The sequence below is a fragment of the Molothrus aeneus genome, chromosome 7 (assembly GCF_037042795.1).
Source record: "Molothrus aeneus isolate 106 chromosome 7, BPBGC_Maene_1.0, whole genome shotgun sequence".
Classification (NCBI taxonomy): Eukaryota; Metazoa; Chordata; class Aves; order Passeriformes; family Icteridae; genus Molothrus; species Molothrus aeneus.
The window spans coordinates 23,023,780-23,042,440 of record NC_089652.1 but is presented as its reverse complement, the minus strand read 5'-3'; the positions used below and the strand labels follow the sequence as shown (position 1 = coordinate 23,042,440).

Sequence of the window (18,661 nt, the reverse complement as noted above, 5' to 3'; positions counted from 1 at the left end):
CTGCCGCGGCGCCCCGCCCTCCCGCGCCGCGGCCAATCAGGGACCCGCGCGGCTGCCCTCAGGGCCGCGCGCACGCCCCGCGCTGTCCGGCGGGGCCAATCACGCCTCGCTCCGGGGAGAGGCGGCCGAGCGCCCCGCCAATCGCCGCGTCCCCGGGGACGAGTCACGCCCCCCCGGGGGTGTGCCACAGCGCCAGGAGCGCCCCCGCCAATCAGCGCCCGCCCCTTCCCTGCCCTGCGGCCGCACTGGCTCCCGCCTGGGACGCGCCCCTGAGAGCCGCCCAATGAGCGGCGAGCGCGGAGCCGCACCCTCGTACCCCGCCCAGCGGCACCGCCCGGGCATCGGCCGCGGGCAGAAGGCAGCTCCCGGCCCGGGCACGGACCCCCTGTCCCAGCCCCGGCGAGCAGCTCCGGGTCTGGCGCCAGCAGATCCCTGCGCACACGGCCGCAGGCTCGTTCCTGGGGAAAGGGGCGGCCCCAGCGCTGCACCAGACCGGACATCCTCCCGCCAGCTCTCCCTGAGGAAAAGCCGAGCCCTGTTCGGCCCCTTAGCTGGGACCTCCAGCACCCCTCGACAAGGGATTGTAGATGGGTGAATAGGCCTCGCTCATGGGTCCAAAGGAGAGCACAGGTGGGAGCCATGGAAGTCCCCAGGGAGTGCCACGTACGTCAGCCCTAGCCAGTCATGGACCACTCGCTGGTGAGACAGAAATGCTTTAATGGCCCCAGGACTAAACCCCACTGCTACTTCCTCCCCGCCACGTTCAGTCGACCACCAGGCTGCTGCTGACCGTCGGCAGGAGCTCGAAGAAGCCCTGGAAGAAGAGAGGCTGTCAGGGTGGGCCGAGCAAGGCGGTGCGGGGTGAGGGGACAGGCAGTGGGGGCAGGCAGCAGCTCCCTGTCACAGCGTCATAGTAGGCAGCTACTTGCAGAGAGCAGGACCACGTCGCCATAGTAACCCATCGCTGACTCAAGGCTAGCACTGGTTGCCATAGGAACTACTTAGGGATGGCAGTCACTGGGGAAGGCTGGGATGAGAGGGGGCACCTCCGGAAGCAGCCAGTACCTGAGCTGCTCCAGAGAGCTGGGGAGCTCTGTGGGATGGCTGGGTTCAGCCCCAAAGCAGGGATTGGTTGGGGACATGGAGATGTGGGAGATGTAGAGGAGCAAGGAGTGAGCTTTAGCACAGGATGGGGGCCACAGGGCTCACCTTGAAGAGGGTGATGCTCTGAAGCACCCCTGAAGTGCAGCACATCTCCCGGATGGAATGCATGGCCAGCTGCGGGCAGCCAATGTCCAGCACACGCAGCCCCAGGCGGGAGGCCAGGATGGGGCCGATGGTGGTGCCGCAGGGTGTGTCGTTGCGCACCATGAATTCCTGCGTGGGGACAAGACCTCAGCAGCTCCACATGCTACCCCATGGCCTCCCACACGGGCCCTCAGCCCTGAAGGGAGGTGACCTGGGGCAGGGAAGCAGCACCGACCCATGCCAGGGTTCAAAGAACGCTCCAGAGATAGGACACACTCAGGCCAGGCTCCATTCTGCTCACCAGCCTGCTCCCGAAGCAGTCCTGGGGCTGGAGCCCCACAGCAACAGGCAGCACAGAGACCCCAGTGGGGTCAGACATAGTAACAGGGGTGGAGCTTTGGCACAGGCCCCCTCTGATGAACCCGGGCAGGGCTGCAGCCCAAACTCCTGATGTTCAAGGAGGGCTCACCCAGTCCTGCTCACCTGCAGAGGGACACCCACGCGGGCAGCAATGTCCCGGATCACAGCTTCAGTGACAGCCGTGGAGGCGTAGCGCTGGTTGCTGTTCACTTTGATGACAGGGCCCTGCACAAAGGAAGGCACCGCAGGCCCGTGATGGGACCCAGGAACAGTCGGTGGCCCTGGAAACACCCATGTCCAGGCAATGCCCAACATATCATCCATTCTCCCTTTCCTGGGTGAGCCCATGGGGATGGGGACAGTGTTTCCATGGGGACAGCCCCAGCTCAGAGCAGGGAGGAGCTCTGTGGACAAGACTGGGATCCCAAGTGATTAACATCAGACATGTGGCATAGTCAAATCCCATTGCAGGATAAACATTTTCCATTTGAATGCTGGGTTGCAGTGCTGCAGGACAGACAGACAGCAACCATCCTAGACCCAAGCAGAGGGCTGCCCTCACCTTGTGGAAGGCTGGACGATGATTCTCCTCATGCTTGTCCCTGCAAAAGAGAAGTGTTTCACACTCTTACTCATACCCTGCTGCAACAAGGACTGTCCTGTCTGTACCACCTGGGGAGTGATGGGGATACATCCCACAGGTGGCAGGGCAAGCTGTCAGGCCTGTGGCACGTCTCAGACTACTCACACATAATTGGGGTGCACAGCATGGGCCATATCAGCACTGATCATGTAAGACTTGGCCACTGCCTCCTCGAAGGCTGTCAGGTTGTGCGGCGACGCAGAGATCCGGCGCAGCACCAGCTCCGTTAGCAAGGACTCTGCACCCTGTGCACTCTCTGACCCTACCTGCCAAGGATCACCATCAGCACAAGCCTGCAGCACCACAGGGGCCAGAGGAGTGACAAGCTGCTCCCTAAGGCCAGCCAAGCAGCTTCCTGCCACACCAGTGCTTCCCACCCCTGCCTGGGCCATGCTCCACGTGGCTGTAAGCAAATCCCTGCTTCCTCCACTGGGCTGTGGGATCTCTCTCCTGCTAGGATGCTCTCTCCAATGCTAGGCATGGCTGGGGAAGAGCAGAGAACATGGAGCACCTTCTGGTGCCAGCCACCCCATGGCTGTGGCCCTCGCTCACCTCCTCGTTGTCATAGAGCGCGATGAGACGCACATTGGGCTCCTCGGAGAGGGATGAGGGTGCTGCACATGAGTCAATCAAGGCCTGCAGGATTAGGGGGGAATGGACACCAGCATGAGTACCACTCCATCCGGGGAATCTCACGACTGAGCCATCAGGAAATCCCCCAGGAGAGCCCAAAGCATGGAGGAAGGGAGCTGTGGGCACAGACATTGCCTGGTGACAGCAGGAGTCACCCCTGCGAGCTGCTGGGAATCCCACACACCCAGCAAAGGGGGCATCCAACCCCAGCTCCTCCAACTATCTAGACCCATTCCATGAGAACACAACTCCCTGCAGAGCCTTTGGCCAGCCCAAAGCTGAGCTGGGGTGCATGGGGGCCATGCTGCAGTCTCCAGGTTGTTTCCCCTCTCACCTGCAAGGCGCAGTAGCAGCTGTGCAGGTTGTCCAGACGTGGGGAGAAGATGAACTCATCGAAGGCACCACCCAGCGTCTGCAGAGAGCCAAGAGGAGTAGGGCACAAGCTCTGGGTCACCAAAAAGTACCTGCCACTGGGTTCCCATGCCAGTACCCTTATCTCTGCCCCTCAGGAGCAGCTCGCTCTAGTTCCATTGAGCTCCCAGCCCTGGCACACCCCAGGCAAAGGACACGCACCAGGTAACACCTGTGTAGTGCCAGATTGTAGGCTGTGTGCAGACAGAGGGAGATTTCTGTCCTTACTCACCGCTGGCTGTGTATCTGCCAGGCATAATTCCATCTCCACAATCTGCTCTGGTTTCACCCCCAGCTGGGGGCAGATCAGGGAAAGCAGAACAGGACTATGCCGCTCTGACTGGGAAGAAAGCAGAGCTGTGGGCAGGGCAGGCAGTGGATGGCAGGAGAAACTCCTGGTTTCCCTTTGCAAAGCTGTCCCTGACCCTGCTTATATTGGCAGAGTCCTCTCTCCTACTGACATCTCCCATGTTCAAGCCCCCACCTCACCCAGCACAGCTCTATGCCCTGTGCTAGCCCCCCTCCCTGCCCTGCCTCCTCAGGGAGATGTACCCTTCCACACTGGCTGCAAGCAAGGGTGAGAAGAGAGAGATGGCTGAACAGATGGGCCGTGTACACAGCTGTGAGGCAGAGTGGAAGGTTACCAGCAGTCCACAGGGAGAAGGGGAACGTGGGGGCAGGTCCCTGAGGACTCAGAATCAAAGGTGACAAGTATGAGGTCCTTGCAAGTGTCCCTGCTGATCCTTGGCACACAGCTCACCTGGGCCGCAGCACTGCAAGGTGTGGACTCCATAAGCACCTCCTTTTCCAGCTCCTCCTGCACTGCAGTGGCCAGAATGGGAACCCTGGGGGGGTCAGCAACATTAGCTCCCAGAGCTTTGCTCACCTCACCTGCTTGGGTTACACATTGCCAACCCTTCCTGGTGTGTTTGCCTTCTTCCTCCAGGTAATGATGATATGCCAAATGGAAGAAGAATGCACATTTTAAACATGAATCTATTGTGCCACCTCAGGACACTGCAGTGTGCTTTCCCAAATGCTTGGAAGCATCTCCTGGAAGTACTCTATGGGGCTAAAAGCCACTGCAGATCTCCCCACTGCAATGAGTGGCTGCCAAAGGGAGAACTAAGGCGGGGCTTTGCTCTAGCTGGGTCCCAGCCCTCCCAAGGGCTGGCCAGGAGTCGGGGCTGAGCCAGGCCTTACAGGTGGTGCTCGGTGTTGGGTCCGAAGTTCTCATTGATGCTGCGCTGCAGATGGATGGCCAGGTGAGGAATGCGGAGGACGGGCCGCTCCACACGTACCAGGCGCTGCTCCAGGCGCCCCGTGGCTTGGTCCTGAAACACAAGGAGGCCTTCTGGGGCCAGGCCTGCAGAGCTGAGAGGCTGCAGCAGGCGCCACTCTGTGTACCCAGTGCCAGAGACATACAGCTATCCAACCATGCGTGCCCTAAATCAGACTCACCTTTATGATCACCCTCCCGGCCACGGTGAGGTCACGGTCGAACCAGGTGTTCCAGATGCCCCCTCCATAGGTCTCCACTCCAACTTGCACTATGCCCACCTGTCCCCTCTTAGAGCGACGCTTCACCTGGGCAACAGCAGAGGTGTCACTGCTGGCACCATGAAGCGCTGGGGAACGGGCAGCTGGTGGGAATTGGGCAGCTCATGCCCAGAGCCTCACTGCTGATGCTGCCAGCACAGGGTGCTGTGAGGGGCTTTGCAGGACCGGGGACACAGAGGAGACAGCAGCAGGCAGAGCAATGCAAGGGCTGCTCTGGGTGATACATTTGGGAGGTGTAGGGAGCCAACAATGATGCTGCAGGGCACAGGGGTAGTCAGGACAGTTTTTGCTTGTGGCATGAAACTGGAGAACTCCAGAGAAAAACTCAGCACCCAGCTGGGCGACCTTACCCTGAGGCAGGGGCTATCGGTGTGGGCTCCTAGCAGGCTGAACCCATTCCCGGGCTGGAACTGGCCGCCGACGGCGAAGGCGATGAGGGTGGAGTAGTTCCTAGTGATGAAGTACTGGAGGCAGAGGGGTAGAGGTGAGATGCCCCGTCCACCCCGGCTCCCGCTGCCCCGTCCCAGCCGGGCCCACCTTCTGCGCCGGCCGCACGTCCCAGTGCTCCGTCTCCTTCAGCTCCTGGAAGCCAGCCTGCAGTAGCCGGCTACGGCATTCGGCCACCACTGAGGGGAAAAGAGCCGTCAGGGCCGCCCGCGGGAAGAGGAACAGGGCCGGGGAGGGGAGCGGGCGGGCGCTCACCGTGGTACGGCGACGGACTGCGGTTCACGAACTTCACCAGTTCCTGCGCCGCCGCCTTCGAGCCCTGCGCCGCCGCCTGTGGGCGCCGCCGTCACCGCACATTGCCGGCAAAACCCCGCCCCGGGCCGGGACCCCCGCGGGACCGGGGACCCCGTCCCGGGCGGCACCGACCCGACCCCGTCCCGCGCCCGCCGCCCGCCCGCTACCTGCATGGCCGCCACCGCCCCGCGCCGGCCCGAACAGCGCCCCCTGCTGGCCTGGAGGAACGCGCGGCCTGCACCCGGACTCCGAACTCTGCACCCTGCAATCCGCACCCTGCAATCCACACCCCGCAATCCGCACCCTGCACCAGGCCACGCACCTCGCAATCCACACCCTGCAATCTGCACCCTGCACCTCGCAATCTGCACCCGGCCCTGCACCCTACAATCAGCACCCTGCACCTCGCAATCTGCACCCTGCACCCCGTATTCACCCCCTGCACCCCGCAATCCGCACCCAGAACCCCGCAATCCGCACCTGGAACCCCGCAATCCACACCCTGCACCCCGCAACCCACACCTTGAACCCTGCAATCCACACTCTGTACCCTGCAATCCACACTCTGCATCCTGCAATCTGCACCCTGCAACCCACAATCTGCACCCGGCCATGCACCCCGCAAACCACACCCCGCAATCTGCACCCAGCCCTGCCCCCCACAATCCACACCCTGCACCCCGCATTCACCCCCTGCACCCCGCAATCCACACCCTGTGACCCCAGGATCCACACCCTGCACCTCCCACACTATACCCCCCGCCATGCACTTCGCACTCTCACCCCACACCATGCAATCCACACCACGCACCCCTCAGCCCGCACCCTGGTCCAGGCCAGGCAAACACAGAGCCTGACAAGGTTGGGGTACAGCTGAATTAAGGGTGGGTGGAAGAGGGACGCAGCCAGGAGGGGTGGGGTTGGGAAGCAAGGGGCAGGGACAGGCTCCACAACGATGGTCACCCATCCTGCCCCGGTGTGCCACAGTTCTAGGGCTAACTGGGGGAGCAGGGACTGCCCCAGAATGGGGCTTGGCCTGCCTGCAGAGGGGTGCAGGTGCACAGGAAAACACACTCGCTTCTCCAAGGCTAGGTATACTTGGAGTGGGGTGGGTCCAGGCCAAGCTGCAGCCCCCCATCGTTGTTGCTCCCCTGCCTTGGCACTGCCTGGCCCCCACAGGAAACAAGGCACAAATCCATGGTGTCATGTTGGAGACAAAAGTCTCTGAGTGACAGCAATGCACTGGGTTCTGAGTATTGGCACGGTGGCAGGGCAGCACCCAAGCTGCCTGTCAGCCCCAGGGGCATTCCTGGGAAAGGACCCCAAGGGATAGGACCCCTTGGCCTTGCATGGATTAGGGTGCCTCCCGTCCTTGTCTGGGTTCTCTTAATGGGCTGGATGCAGCAGCAAGGTTTCGGGTTTCAATCAGTCTTTCTGCATCCTTTCTTCCTAGCAATGGGTATGTGGCCTTGGGAGATGGACGTGGCAGCCTGTGAGTGCTGCATGGGGCCCAGGTGTTGGGTGCCAGCTGGATTCCCAGCTCCTGAGTCACCCATGTGAGCACCCTGTTAGTTGGAGACGCTGTCCGTGTTCTGAGCACTGGAAACTGGTGGTCCTGTTGCCCCTGACCCTGTGACCTGTCATGCTGAGAGCTCCTGACAGCTCTGGATTTATGCTCCTAACCCCAAACACCTGCCTCTCCCCACCACCAAATGAGAACGAGCTCTCCCACTGCCTGGCACCCTGCAAACAGACAGCTGGAGGGTCTCCATGTCAACCACAGCACAACACAGGGCCAGGCCTCCCAGGCCAGGCTGGAAGCAGGCTGGGAGCAGGCTGGGAGCACCCAGCACTCCAGCCCAGAGCTGGGATACGTGTGTCAAAGGGACTTGTGTGCCAGGCAGCATCCCCACGCTCCTCCTGCCAGCATCACCCCCCTGCTGCCAGAACCCAGCTCAGGGCCAGGTGCTCTTGAACGGTTCCCAGGCTGTGCCTGAGGGACATCTGAGGACATTTAGAGCCCTGGCTGCCCAGACAGTGGATGCCCAGAGCGGATGGGTACCCAGTGGGTGCTCAGGATGGATGGTTCCCGAGGTGTGCGTGTGTGTGCAGGGGCAGGGCGTGCCTGGCTCGGGGGTGTCAGAGCAGCAGTGAGTGGCAGGGCCGGGTGTGGCCTCCGTCTAGCCCCGCCGCTGTGAGCAAAGGGCGTGCCACAGCTATTCCCGGCACAGCGGGACTTCCAGAAAAAGCTCCTGCTGGCTATATCCGGGTGGGCTCTGACTCACCCCTGGCTGGGCGCCAAGGGCTGCACAGCACCTGCTATGGTTGCCCCCTACCCCATCACCGTGCTCTTTGGAAGACAGTGCTGCTGTCCCCCATCCCATGCTGCCCCACGGATCATCCAGGGCAGTGGGGGGCCACGGGCAGCCCTTCCAAAACGGCATCAGCTTCTCCTCTGCATTTATGCACCCTGCTGCTGGGCTCATGTGTGCCCAGGGGTGCCTGGCAGGGAAGGGCCAGTAGGGACAGGGCACTGTGGTCCTTCCTATGTCCCCTGGCAGCCCAGGTGGGGTTCTGGGCCGGCTTTGTAAGAGAAGTGTTCCCTGCTGGCTCTGGGGATGGGCAGGCAGTGCTTAGCCCTCCCTGCTGGAAGGGGTTAATGGAAAGATGGCCCAGGACAAAGACTGTAAACACAGCAGAGATCCAGGAAGTGCCGCCCCCTTCTCCCAGGGCCTGCCAGGCTGCCTGGACCCCCCCTTGCCAGCCCTGCCAGGATGAGCAAAGGGATGGCATCCATCGAGGCGGTCCCCCGCATCCCGGCCCACATGTCTGAGCATGGGAAAGTGAAATCAGCGCCCAGGAATTGCAGGAGGCTGAGCAAGCGGCCGCCATGCCTTACGTGAGCCACCAGCAATGCAGTGGGTGCTGCTACCTCATCTCACTGGCATGGCTGATGCTATCAAGGCCTGCAGCATCCCCATGGACACTCAGCTGCTCTGTCATCCCCACGGCGATGTGCATCACAAGGGCGGCTGGGCAACTTTGCATCTCCACACCACTGGGCAGGTGAATAGGGATATTCACCTGGACCATGAGGGCAGGACACCCTTTAGCCTGCCCCTAGGCAGCAGGGATGGGGGAACATCCCTAACATCCCCATGGACCACAGGGCCAGCTGTAGAGGAGTGATGGAGCAGGGGTATGAGTCAAGCATCTGCATGGACATGGAAGTAGCTGGTCTCACCCATCATCTACACAACTCAGGGCAACAGCTCACCCCCAGCATGCTCGTCAAACATGGGGGCAACAACTTGCCCAGAGGACATACAAAGACCAAGGGAGGTGAGCAAACATCTCCCAGCATCTATACAGGTTGCATCTGGACACCCCTGGCATCCATGCTTGCCGTGGGGGCATCCAGGCACGCCGAGCATTCTGTGCCACTCACAGACAGGACAACGTCCTCAGCATCCCCATCTCCTGGGGACATGGGGGTGGGGACCAGGAGCAGACAGACAGTCTGTGCACCCCCTGGTCCTGAGCTCTGGAATGGGCAAAGGCATGGGGGCAGCTAGGATGAACAGCGGCTGTGGAGGGACTGCAGACTTTACCCACCAGTTCCTGGGACCCCAGCAGGCCAGGCTGGGCCTTGCTCCAGGCAGGCAGGGAGAGCCACCTCCTATTTAGACAATAGCATGCACCATGGATCCGTCAGCACTGGGGAATGGGCCACACACTCCTTCCCTCTTAGGGTAAAGGCGCCTGGGAGGCTCATGGCTGTAAAAGGAGCGGGATGAAGGAAGACAGCCAGGGGTCAGGAGGGAGGGGAATGGACACCCCCGCTGCTTCATTCCCATTCTCATTCCCATCTCTCAACTCACCCTTGAGCTAAGGCCAGGCAAAAGGGGGCACTGGGTCCTGGTGGCAGGGCATAGGGACAAGGAAGGGCCAGCACCCTGTCCCCACATCCTGTCTAGCTTCAAGCCCCAAGACACCCACAGCCCAAGGAGGCTGTGCTGGGTTTAAATCCTGGGGGAACGGCAGGGAGGGAGGGCCAGGAGGGAGGGGCGGCTGCAGGATGCAGCTGGCTTTGCTCACAGGGATGTCATGACCAGAGGGAGTCGTTTGACATTCCAGCTCCAAACGCCTTCCCGGCAGCAGTCTCATCCAAGATTTGATGGAAACTGGGACCAGGCCAGAGCGGGGGTTCAGGAGCCACTTCCCAGGCTCCACTAGTCTGGGTCAGCCTGGCCTGGGATGGAGCTGTAGGGAGGCTGCACAGGCAGGACAGGAGAGGAGGCAGCCCTGCTCTTCTGGCCTCCGCAGCCTCCTCACGTTCTGCAGCCTCTGGGTCTGTAGTTGGCACAAAGTGTTTGGCATCTTGTCCTTGGGACTCAGTCAGGGTCTCTGGTCCTGCTCTTCATCCCTCCTTCCTGGCACGCTGGGTCCCCCAAGCAGACGGGGATTTCCTAAGAGGCTTGTCCACCCTCTGCAAGACATGGGGCCCCTGCTTGCTCAGAGCCATGCCGGAAGGCTGTCACTACAGCTGAGGAAAAGCCACTTCAAACAGGCTGCCCTAGAGCAGGGTCAGGAGCATCTCCTAGTTAACCCCTCTGAGCTGCTTCCCCTCCAAGCAACAGTGCCCAAGAGTGCATTTCCCCTCCCTGGAGCACTCCAACCCTGCCCCAGCCTGCTCTGTGGGATGAGGATGGGAACAAGGGCTACCCAGGCCTGAGATGGGATTTGCATCACCTTTTCATTACCTGAAACCTACCAGGGCAGGGTGCCAGGCACTTCTGGACCCTATCCCTGAGGAGTCCATCCTCCCCACAGTCCCAGCTGGCACAGCAGTGGGGTGGGGTCATGGAAACGGATGGCTGAACTCTGTTCCTGGTGGTGTGCTGTCCCAGATGCCCCTCACAGGGCACCCACCTGCCCCTCTGCACTCCAGCTAAGGGCCACTTGCTGGAACTTGCGGCACGGGCAGGGCACACGTGCGGCGCTCTGGGATGTGCAGGGCATACTCGGAATGGGGCCAGAAGGAGGAAGGATGCTGTCTGTTTTTCCATCTACTCTCCCCCCACAAGCCCCCCCTTTCTTCCATTCTCTCCCTGAGCTGGGATGAAACAACTTCATCTGGAAATACCTTCCCTTTTAAAGGCAGGCTCCTCCAGGCAGCTTGTACTCTCTGGGAAGACGCTACATCACTCTGCAATGGGAGGCTGGGACAGGCTCCAGGGATGGGGGCTTGGAGGAGCAGGAGGGATGCAGGGCACTGAGCACCTCCCCACCTGCATGTCTGTGGGACCCAAACTTTAGCTGGCTGCCCAAGTGACATGGAGCAGAGCAGCAGGGGGGAGTTCCTCCCAGAGCCAGGGCAGTGGAAAATGCTTCCATGAACAAGCCTGAGCCTTTGCCTGATGCTGATGCTGCCATGGGTGAGCCGTGGCATTGCTTTGGCTTCTGTGTTACAGCCAGGACAGAAGGCTGGGAGGTGCAGGGCCAGGCAGGGCTGAGTGCTGTCCTGCTGCTGAGTCACCCTGTGCCCAGTGGCACAGCGGTCCCCTCCAGCAGGGCCTTCAGGGACAAAGGCACTGGGGCTGAGCCAGCTGACGTCAGCCAAAACAGCCCAGCTCGGGCAGAGCTGGGGGTCACCAGGTGTGCTGGGGGTCTGGGGAGGAGGGGGTGCTGCCCAGGCAAGGGGAGCCCTCATGAGGGCTTCCCCCAGCACAGGTGCCCTCCCTCAGGATGTTCTTTTCAGCTGTCGTGGGTTTATGCAAGGCCCTGAAGGTCTCTGACCTGACCCACTACTTGTGCAGGAAGCTGTAGTGGGGCTTTTCAGATGGACTTAGAAATTCCCCATTCTGGGAGTTTCTGGGGAGCTGGGCTGGGCTTTCTGATCCCCAGTGTACTTCCTGGCCAAGGGGGAGACTGAGGAGATGGGGCAGAGCCTGCTGTGCCTTGGGATAATCTGGGGACCGCATTCTGCTCTTAGGGTGATGGGGATCAGAGAGGGGCTAGGGCTGCTCCAGGCAGGGTCCCCATCCAGCTGTGCTCTCCACACGCCTGGAGCAAGAAGGGTTAACAGAGTGCCTCCCCCACTATAAATACCACGTTTGTGTGTCCCACACCCCACGAGTATGAGCTGGGAAGGCTATTTTGGTTGAGTGCCTGCTGCTTTGGGAATGTGCCGGAGCGAGGACAGGGGCTGACGTCACCGTCACTGGGGCTCGGACCCAGCACCTGCTCGGGGTCACTCAGCAGCACTCCAAAAGCACCCAGACCCTGGCCAGTGCTCAGCCCCCCTGTCAGAAAGAGGGTTTAGGTGGTGGGTCAGTACAAGCACACTCAGGGCAGGGGTGCCCCCACATCAGCCCCTCTCCTTGCTCACTCTCTGGAAGGGAGTCTGGCCCCACATGGAGACCTGTGCCTGGTGCTCTTGCCAGGGGGTGGGTCAGGGCATCATCAGGGCCATTTGGGGTGCTCAAGACCAATTTGGGGACCACAGCTACATGGCATGGGGTTCGGCTCAAGGGGGTCAAGTGATGCTGTGAAGGTTCCCTTCTTTCCCTTCATGACGTCAGCCTAAGCTCTCTGTCTGTCTGTCCGGGCCCCCTTTGGGTGCCACTACATCCTGATAGGGGGTTCACCGCCAGTCTGCCCCACTTCCTCCCCTCGCACCCCCAGGGACGGGGCAAGAAGAGCCTCCCAGGGAGCTCGGGGGGTGCCCGAAGCTCCTCGTCCGCCGGGGGGTGCGCGCAGGTGAGGGGCAGTGGGCGGGGGCTGCCGGCCCTCTCCCCCCGGCAGCATCCCGCAGCTGCCCGGCGGCAGGAGGGGCGGGGATGTCAGCAGGATACAAATAGCGGCGCGCGGTCCCCTCCCGACGCCTCTCCGAGCTGTGCCGGCCGCTCGCCAGCCCTCTGCCTGCTCCCTGCTCCGGCCTCGCCTCCCCACGCCGCCACCATGAGCCAGTCCTACTCCTCCAGCCAGCGGGTCTCTTCCTACCGCCGCACCTTCGGCGGCTCCCCGGTGTTCCCCCGAGCCTCCTTCGGGAGCAAGGGCAGCAGCGGCAGCTCCGTCACCTCCCGCGTCTACCAGGTGTCCCGCACCTCGGCCGTGCCCAGCCTGTCCACCTTCCGCACCACCCGCGTGACGCCCCTGCGCACCTACCAAAGCGCCTACCAGGGCTCCGGGGAGCTGCTGGACTTCAGCCTGGCCGATGCCATGAACCAGGAGTTCCTCCAGACCCGCACCAACGAGAAGGTGGAGCTGCAGGAGCTCAATGACCGTTTCGCCAACTACATCGAGAAGGTGCGCTTCTTGGAGCAGCAGAACGCGCTCATGGTGGCCGAGGTGAACCGCCTGCGGGGCAAGGAGCCCACCCGCGTGGCCGAGATGTACGAGGAGGAGCTGCGGGAGCTCCGGCGCCAGATCGACGTGCTCACCAGCCAGAGGGCTCGTGTGGAGGTTGAGCGTGACAACCTGCTCGATGACCTGCAGAAGCTCAAGCAGAAGTGAGTGGGGGGGGTCTGGAGAGTCCCTGTGGGCATCCATCCGTGCATCTCCATCCCTAGGGGTGGGTGGGAGCTGAGCTTGCCCAGGCATCTCTTCAGGGCTTTCTGCCACCCTCGTGCCTTGTGCTCAGAGCCCACCATGACTCCGGTACTCTGTCCCCATTGACCACTTTCTGGGCAGCACCCAGAGGGGAGAGTGGCTCCCAGAGCAGGGGTGTCCCCTGTGCTGTCCCCTGCAGTGAGGCTGAAACCGGGCTGTGACACCACAGGACTGGGAGATCAAAGTGCACCTCACCCCGGGATGCCCATATCTGCTCACACACACATCTCTGCTCACACAGGGCTGCTGGGCCCACGGGAGAGCTGAGCTCTGTGGGATGGATGGACAGACAGATGCAGGCAGGCAGAAGTGAGGAGATGGGTAACCCAGGGAAGGTGCTCTATCAGCTCCAGATGTGAAGGAGGGCGGGGAGGAAGCAGCTGCACTTCCACAGGCCAGGCCAGGGATGCTCCAGGCCTGCCGTGAGTGTCCATGGTGCCCTGTAAGCAGTGGGACACTCCAGCAATGCTGTGGACTTGGCTGGTGCTGGGGAAGAGAGTGGGGATTATTCACAAGGGTGGCCAGGCTGAGGGAGCCCCCAGGGACTGATGAGCGTGGGGAACCTGGCAGTAGGGGCAGATACTCAAGGGGAGCTGTGTGTTCTGATGATGGTCTGCACCTTCCCTCCTGGACCCTGTGCCCTGGGGACACCATTCCCTCGGGGTGACACAGCCTGCTGCCCCTTTCTGTAACCCCAGCCACCACCACAGGTGGCCAGTGCTGGGGTCCTCCCTGTTGCTGGGGAGCTGGAGGAGGGTGGCATGGAGGAACTCTCAGTGACAGGGGAGGAGCAGGGCACAGAACAAACGGGTGTTGGGTTTCTGCCACCCCATGTGCCAGCACCACCTGGGCACCTCCATCTCCTCCCCGCTGCCTTTCCACTGACATGCAGCCTGTGTTACTGATCCCTTCCTTGACACAAGCCTGGATCTCCAGCCCTGACCTGTGCCTCCCCCACAGCAGTCCCCACTTCACATCCCATCCCAGAGCATTGCTGAAACCTGTCTGTGCTGTGGCTCTCCCTGGGATAGCTCAGCTGGTGGCCATCTCTTGGACTCCCTGTGTCGGATCCTGCGCTCTGTCCCCCCAGCTGCTGGTCACTCTCCCCTATAAGGGCTGGGGCAGTGTGCGTGGCACTGAGCTGACCTCATGTCTTTGTGATCTCTCTGGCGTTGACTATAATAGGGAATGGGAGGAAGAGCCCCTGGCCCCCCGCCAGTCCCCTGCTGCCTGCCGGGAACACAGGACAATCTGTTTTCTTCCTACCAGGCCATGCTGGGCTTAAGGACAGCTCCCGGGGACATTAACACGGAGGGAGGGAGCTCCCTCCAGATCCCCCTAGTCTCCCTTCTCTGCTTACAGGCTGCAAGAGGAGATCCAACTGAAGGAGGAGGCTGAGAACAACCTCGCTGCATTCAGAGCTGTGAGTACCTGTCCCCTTAAGTGTGGCATGGGAACCCTACCCTCCCTCCCATCCCAGTCTCCCCCCAGAAGCCTGGCCCCAGCACCAGGGCACAGTCCTGGACACAGCTTTGCACCTTCCAGCCCTCGTGCTCTCCCTGCCACCCCTCACTATCCCTCATTCTGTGTCCCTCCCAGGATGTGGATGCAGCCACACTAGCACGCATTGACCTGGAAAGACGGATCGAGTCCCTGCAGGAGGAGATCGCCTTCCTCAAGAAGGTGCATGAAGAGGTAGGTCAGAAGTGGCACCCTTTTCCAATGGCACTCACAGAGTGGCGAAAATGGAGTGGGTGCCCTGAGATGTCGCCTTGTCCACGCAGGAAATCCGGGAGCTGCAGGCACAGCTGCAGGAGCAGCACATCCAGGTGGAGATGGACATCTCCAAGCCTGATTTGACGGCTGCGCTGCGGGACATCCGTGCTCAGTATGAGAGCATTGCTGCCAAGAACATCGCCGAGGCCGAGGAGTGGTACAAGTCCAAGGTGCAGGAGGCAGCGGGCTCGGGCTGGCCCCAGCGCAGCGGGCTCCACCTCGGGGCCATCCCCACTGACCCCAGGTGCTCTGTCCCCAGGTGTCTGACCTGACACAGGCGGCCAACAAGAACAACGATGCGCTGAGGCAGGCCAAACAGGAGATGCTGGAGTACCGGCACCAGATCCAGTCCTACACCTGCGAGATTGATGCCCTCAAGGGCACGGTGAGCTAAGGGCAGCACTGAGAAATCCCCAGCTTCCCTGCAGGGACCTGCTGCTCCAAGGCTGCTCAGGGACATCTCTGGGGTGGGGGGCTCTTCCCAGCTCTCTGAGTTGCTGCTGCAGGGGGTCTTGTACCCACATTTGGGCTGCACCTCCCCCAGCAGTGGCCTGGGCTCCTGCAAAGTGTTTTGGCAGAGTCCTGGAATCAAAGTGCAGATTGTAAAATGTGACCCAGCCTGGGAGGCTCCAGGCAGCCTGGCGCAGGGCTCAGGGTGTCTGGTTGCAGGTTGGCAAGGTGGTTGCAAACAAACAGGGCACAACAGTCCCATTCTGGCACAGTCATGGTTGCAGGACCCAGCCAGCAGGCACCAGTGCCACCCCCAGGCAGCCATCCAGTGCTTCTGCAGCTCTCTGTGCCCTTTTGCTGGGGTAGGATGGCTTTGCTGGGGGATTTGGGCACCAGAGTTCTGGGGTTGCCCAGTACATGCCCATCTTGCCCCGTGAGTCCCTGGTGTCTAGTGCTGGGCAGGTCGAGGGTTACAGTCACTCGTCATGGTCCCACATCAGCTGAACCCAGCCCAGGGCTGACCAGAGCTCTTCCCAGAATGCCCTGGCATCCCCAGTTCCCACCCCAGGTGAGCCCTGTCTCCTCTGGTTCCCCCTGTCTCACCGAGCACGCCCATCTCCCCAGAATGACTCGCTGATGCGGCAGATGCGGGAGATGGAGGAGCGCTTTGCGGGGGAGGCCGGCGGGTACCAGGACACCATTGCCCGCCTGGAGGAGGAGATCCGGCACCTGAAGGATGAGATGGCCCGGCATCTGCGTGAGTACCAGGACCTGCTCAATGTCAAGATGGCCCTGGATGTGGAGATCGCCACGTACCGCAAGCTGCTGGAGGGAGAGGAGAACCGGTGAGTGGAAGGGGGGCAGGACAAGCTGGGGCGACCTGCAGGGTCAGTGGTTTTTTGGGGGTCCAACTTTATGAGGACACACCTGAGGGCTAGGGCTGGCTGGAACTAAGCTTTCCCCTCTGTTTTCCCACAGGATCAGCATTCCCATGCACCAGACATTTGCTTCTGCACTCAATTTCCGAGGTGAGTCTCACTCCATGAGGAGGAGGACCTGGGATGAGTCCCCCATGTTCCCCACTTTTGGGGCATATGTCCCTCCTGGGAGGTTGTAGCCAGGCTGGCAGGCTGGGGACACACAGGTGCCACACAGAGCCCCTGGTATGGGGGCACTTGTTAGGGTGTTGCTGTGAGCTGAGGGGGGGTTAAACCAAAGCTGCTGAAGCTCCTCGGTGACACCAGCCCCACGGCTGTGTCCCCATGCCACATGTCCCTGTGGTGCCATCCTCTGTGTCCTCCCCCTACAGAGACCAGCCCAGAGCAGCGGGGCTCCGAGGTGCACACTAAAAAGACCGTGATGATCAAAACCATCGAGACCCGTGACGGGGAGGTGAGTGCAGGGTGGCTCCGGAGGGTGCTGGCGAGGCAGGGGACCGAGGGCAGCGCCTGCTCCCACACCCGGGGCTCTGCTGTGACACGGCATGGCCTCTCACGGTGCCTCTCTCCCACAGGTGGTGAGTGAGGCGACTCAGCAGCAGCATGAAGTGCTGTAGAGGAGGCTGCGCCAGCAGCCCACCGGCACCTTCTGTCCCTGCCTCCGTCCCTCCGCCATGCCCCCCTCCTGCCCCCCAGCTCGCCTCTCGGCGCTCCCCCGGCATTGCCTGAGGAGTCTCCCCCATGCAGCTGCCTCTGGGCCCCCCGCACCCCCTGGGCTCTCTCCTCCGGCTTCTAAAGGCTCGCTCTGCTTTCGCAGCTTCGCAGCAGCAACGCCAGCGTCAGGATCAGGCCGGGGCCGGGGGGCGGCAGGAGGGAGGGACGGGACGGGTGGCAGGGGCTGGGGGGAGCAGGTGGTGGCCTGGGCCAGCTCCACGGAGAGCCGGACGGTCCCAGCAGCGGGTTCTGGATCCCCCCAGAGTCCCCTTCCCACCCTGGGCACAGGCTTGGGGCTCATGCCCCTCCACCGGCACCGCCGGCTGCCCCGGAGCTGGCACTTCTCCAGGTGCAGGGTGCGATGCTAGGGATGGGGAGAAGCTAGGCATGGTCTGGGCTGAGCCCCCTATTCTCTGCCCAGCTCAGAGAGGGGGGCCCAGCCTGCGTGTCCCCCCAGCCCAGGGGGGCTCGGGCCCCTCGCTCCCCCGGCCCCAGAGGCAGCCCCGTGGGGCAGAGGAGGGCAGTGCCCGCCCCTCCCCGTGGCGGGGACCCCCAGCAGCAGGAGGCTGCACCGTGGGGCCAGGCTCATCAGCCGAGAGGGTACCCGTAGGTGGACACAGGAGAGAGGAGGAGTGAGTGAATGGGAGAGAGGGGGGAGAGGATGAGAGGAGCCGGAGAGAGGCCCGGGGGGCCAGGGCAGGCATCCCCAACCCTTGCCCCAATGCACCCCCACCCCACCACGTGTATGAGACTCTTCAGGCGGCTGAAATAAACAGCGGAGCATCACCCTATGGTCTCAGTGCATCTCTGGGGCAGAGAGGGGGTGGGGTGGTGGGGAGGCAGCACCTGGGGGCGGCATCACAGTGGCCAGGTGGATGGATGAGCCAGCAGCTCTTTGGGCTGTCTCCTCCCTAGGCTGCTGCCCCCCCCAAAAGGTGTGTGTCTCTCACAATGACGGTTCTCGAGCATTTTGCTGCCTGAGGTGGTGGGTTTCCCAGTTGCATTGGGTGGGAAAGTCCTGCTGGGACAGGGAACAGTGACAGCTAAGCCCTGAGCAGGTTCAAAAGGGCTCTGGGTGATGGTCCTGTATCTCCCTCACACACCCAGGGTCACATACCATGTCCTGGTGGCTCTCAGCTCCACAGCCACCTCCTTTTTACCCCAGCCTGGAACCTACCCAAATCCACATCTGCCTGGGACTTTTCCAAGCCCCTCCAAGTGTCACCAACCTGCAAGCAGAGCCATCCTCATTCCTAAGTGTCCTACACCCCTTCACCCTGTGAGCATCAGACCCACCACTCTGTGCTTGCATCCCAGGCTCAGCCTCCAGCCTCAGCCTGCCAACACCATATCTCTCTTCATCCCAACACACATGCCCCTCTCCCTGTGCTCAGGTTGTGGGCATTTTGGCTTCAGCTCTTTCATCCCAGCAATGGGGGATGCTGCAGTGGAGCCCAGAGCTGAGCATCCCATGTGGGAGAGCAATTCAGGATTGCTCTGCCCTGGGAGATGTTGGAGCGTCCACAGAAGTCTGCCAGCAGCAGATGCCAGGGGGGCAGTGGGCTTGGCACAG

The 18,661-nt window shown here is 61.9% G+C and overlaps 2 protein-coding genes across 2 annotated transcripts; one reads left to right on the top strand and one right to left on the bottom strand.

Moving 5' to 3' along the window:
• Positions 1–697: 697 nt before the first annotated feature.
• On the bottom strand, positions 698–6,152 carry DNPEP (aspartyl aminopeptidase). Its single transcript, XM_066553310.1, has 16 exons — positions 6,147–6,152; positions 5,764–5,858; positions 5,558–5,633; positions 5,393–5,481; positions 5,206–5,319; positions 4,757–4,882; positions 4,499–4,629; positions 4,056–4,140; positions 3,528–3,635; positions 3,219–3,296; positions 2,804–2,887; positions 2,357–2,517; positions 2,171–2,210; positions 1,732–1,833; positions 1,210–1,377; positions 698–814 (listed from the first exon to the last, which is right to left on the bottom strand). The coding sequence occupies exons 2-16, from the start codon at positions 5,767–5,769 to the stop codon at positions 764–766; spliced, it is 1,419 nt and encodes a 472-aa protein (XP_066409407.1). The 5' UTR covers positions 5,770–5,858; positions 6,147–6,152; the 3' UTR covers positions 698–763.
• A 6,352-nt stretch (positions 6,153–12,504) lies between these two features.
• Positions 12,505–17,874, top strand: DES (desmin). The gene is made up of 9 exons (XM_066553598.1): positions 12,505–13,110; positions 14,573–14,633; positions 14,810–14,905; positions 14,995–15,156; positions 15,246–15,371; positions 16,061–16,281; positions 16,415–16,464; positions 16,746–16,828; positions 16,950–17,874. The coding sequence occupies exons 1-9, from the start codon at positions 12,560–12,562 to the stop codon at positions 16,989–16,991; spliced, it is 1,392 nt and encodes a 463-aa protein (XP_066409695.1). The 5' UTR covers positions 12,505–12,559; the 3' UTR covers positions 16,992–17,874.
• Positions 17,875–18,661: the final 787 nt, after the last annotated feature.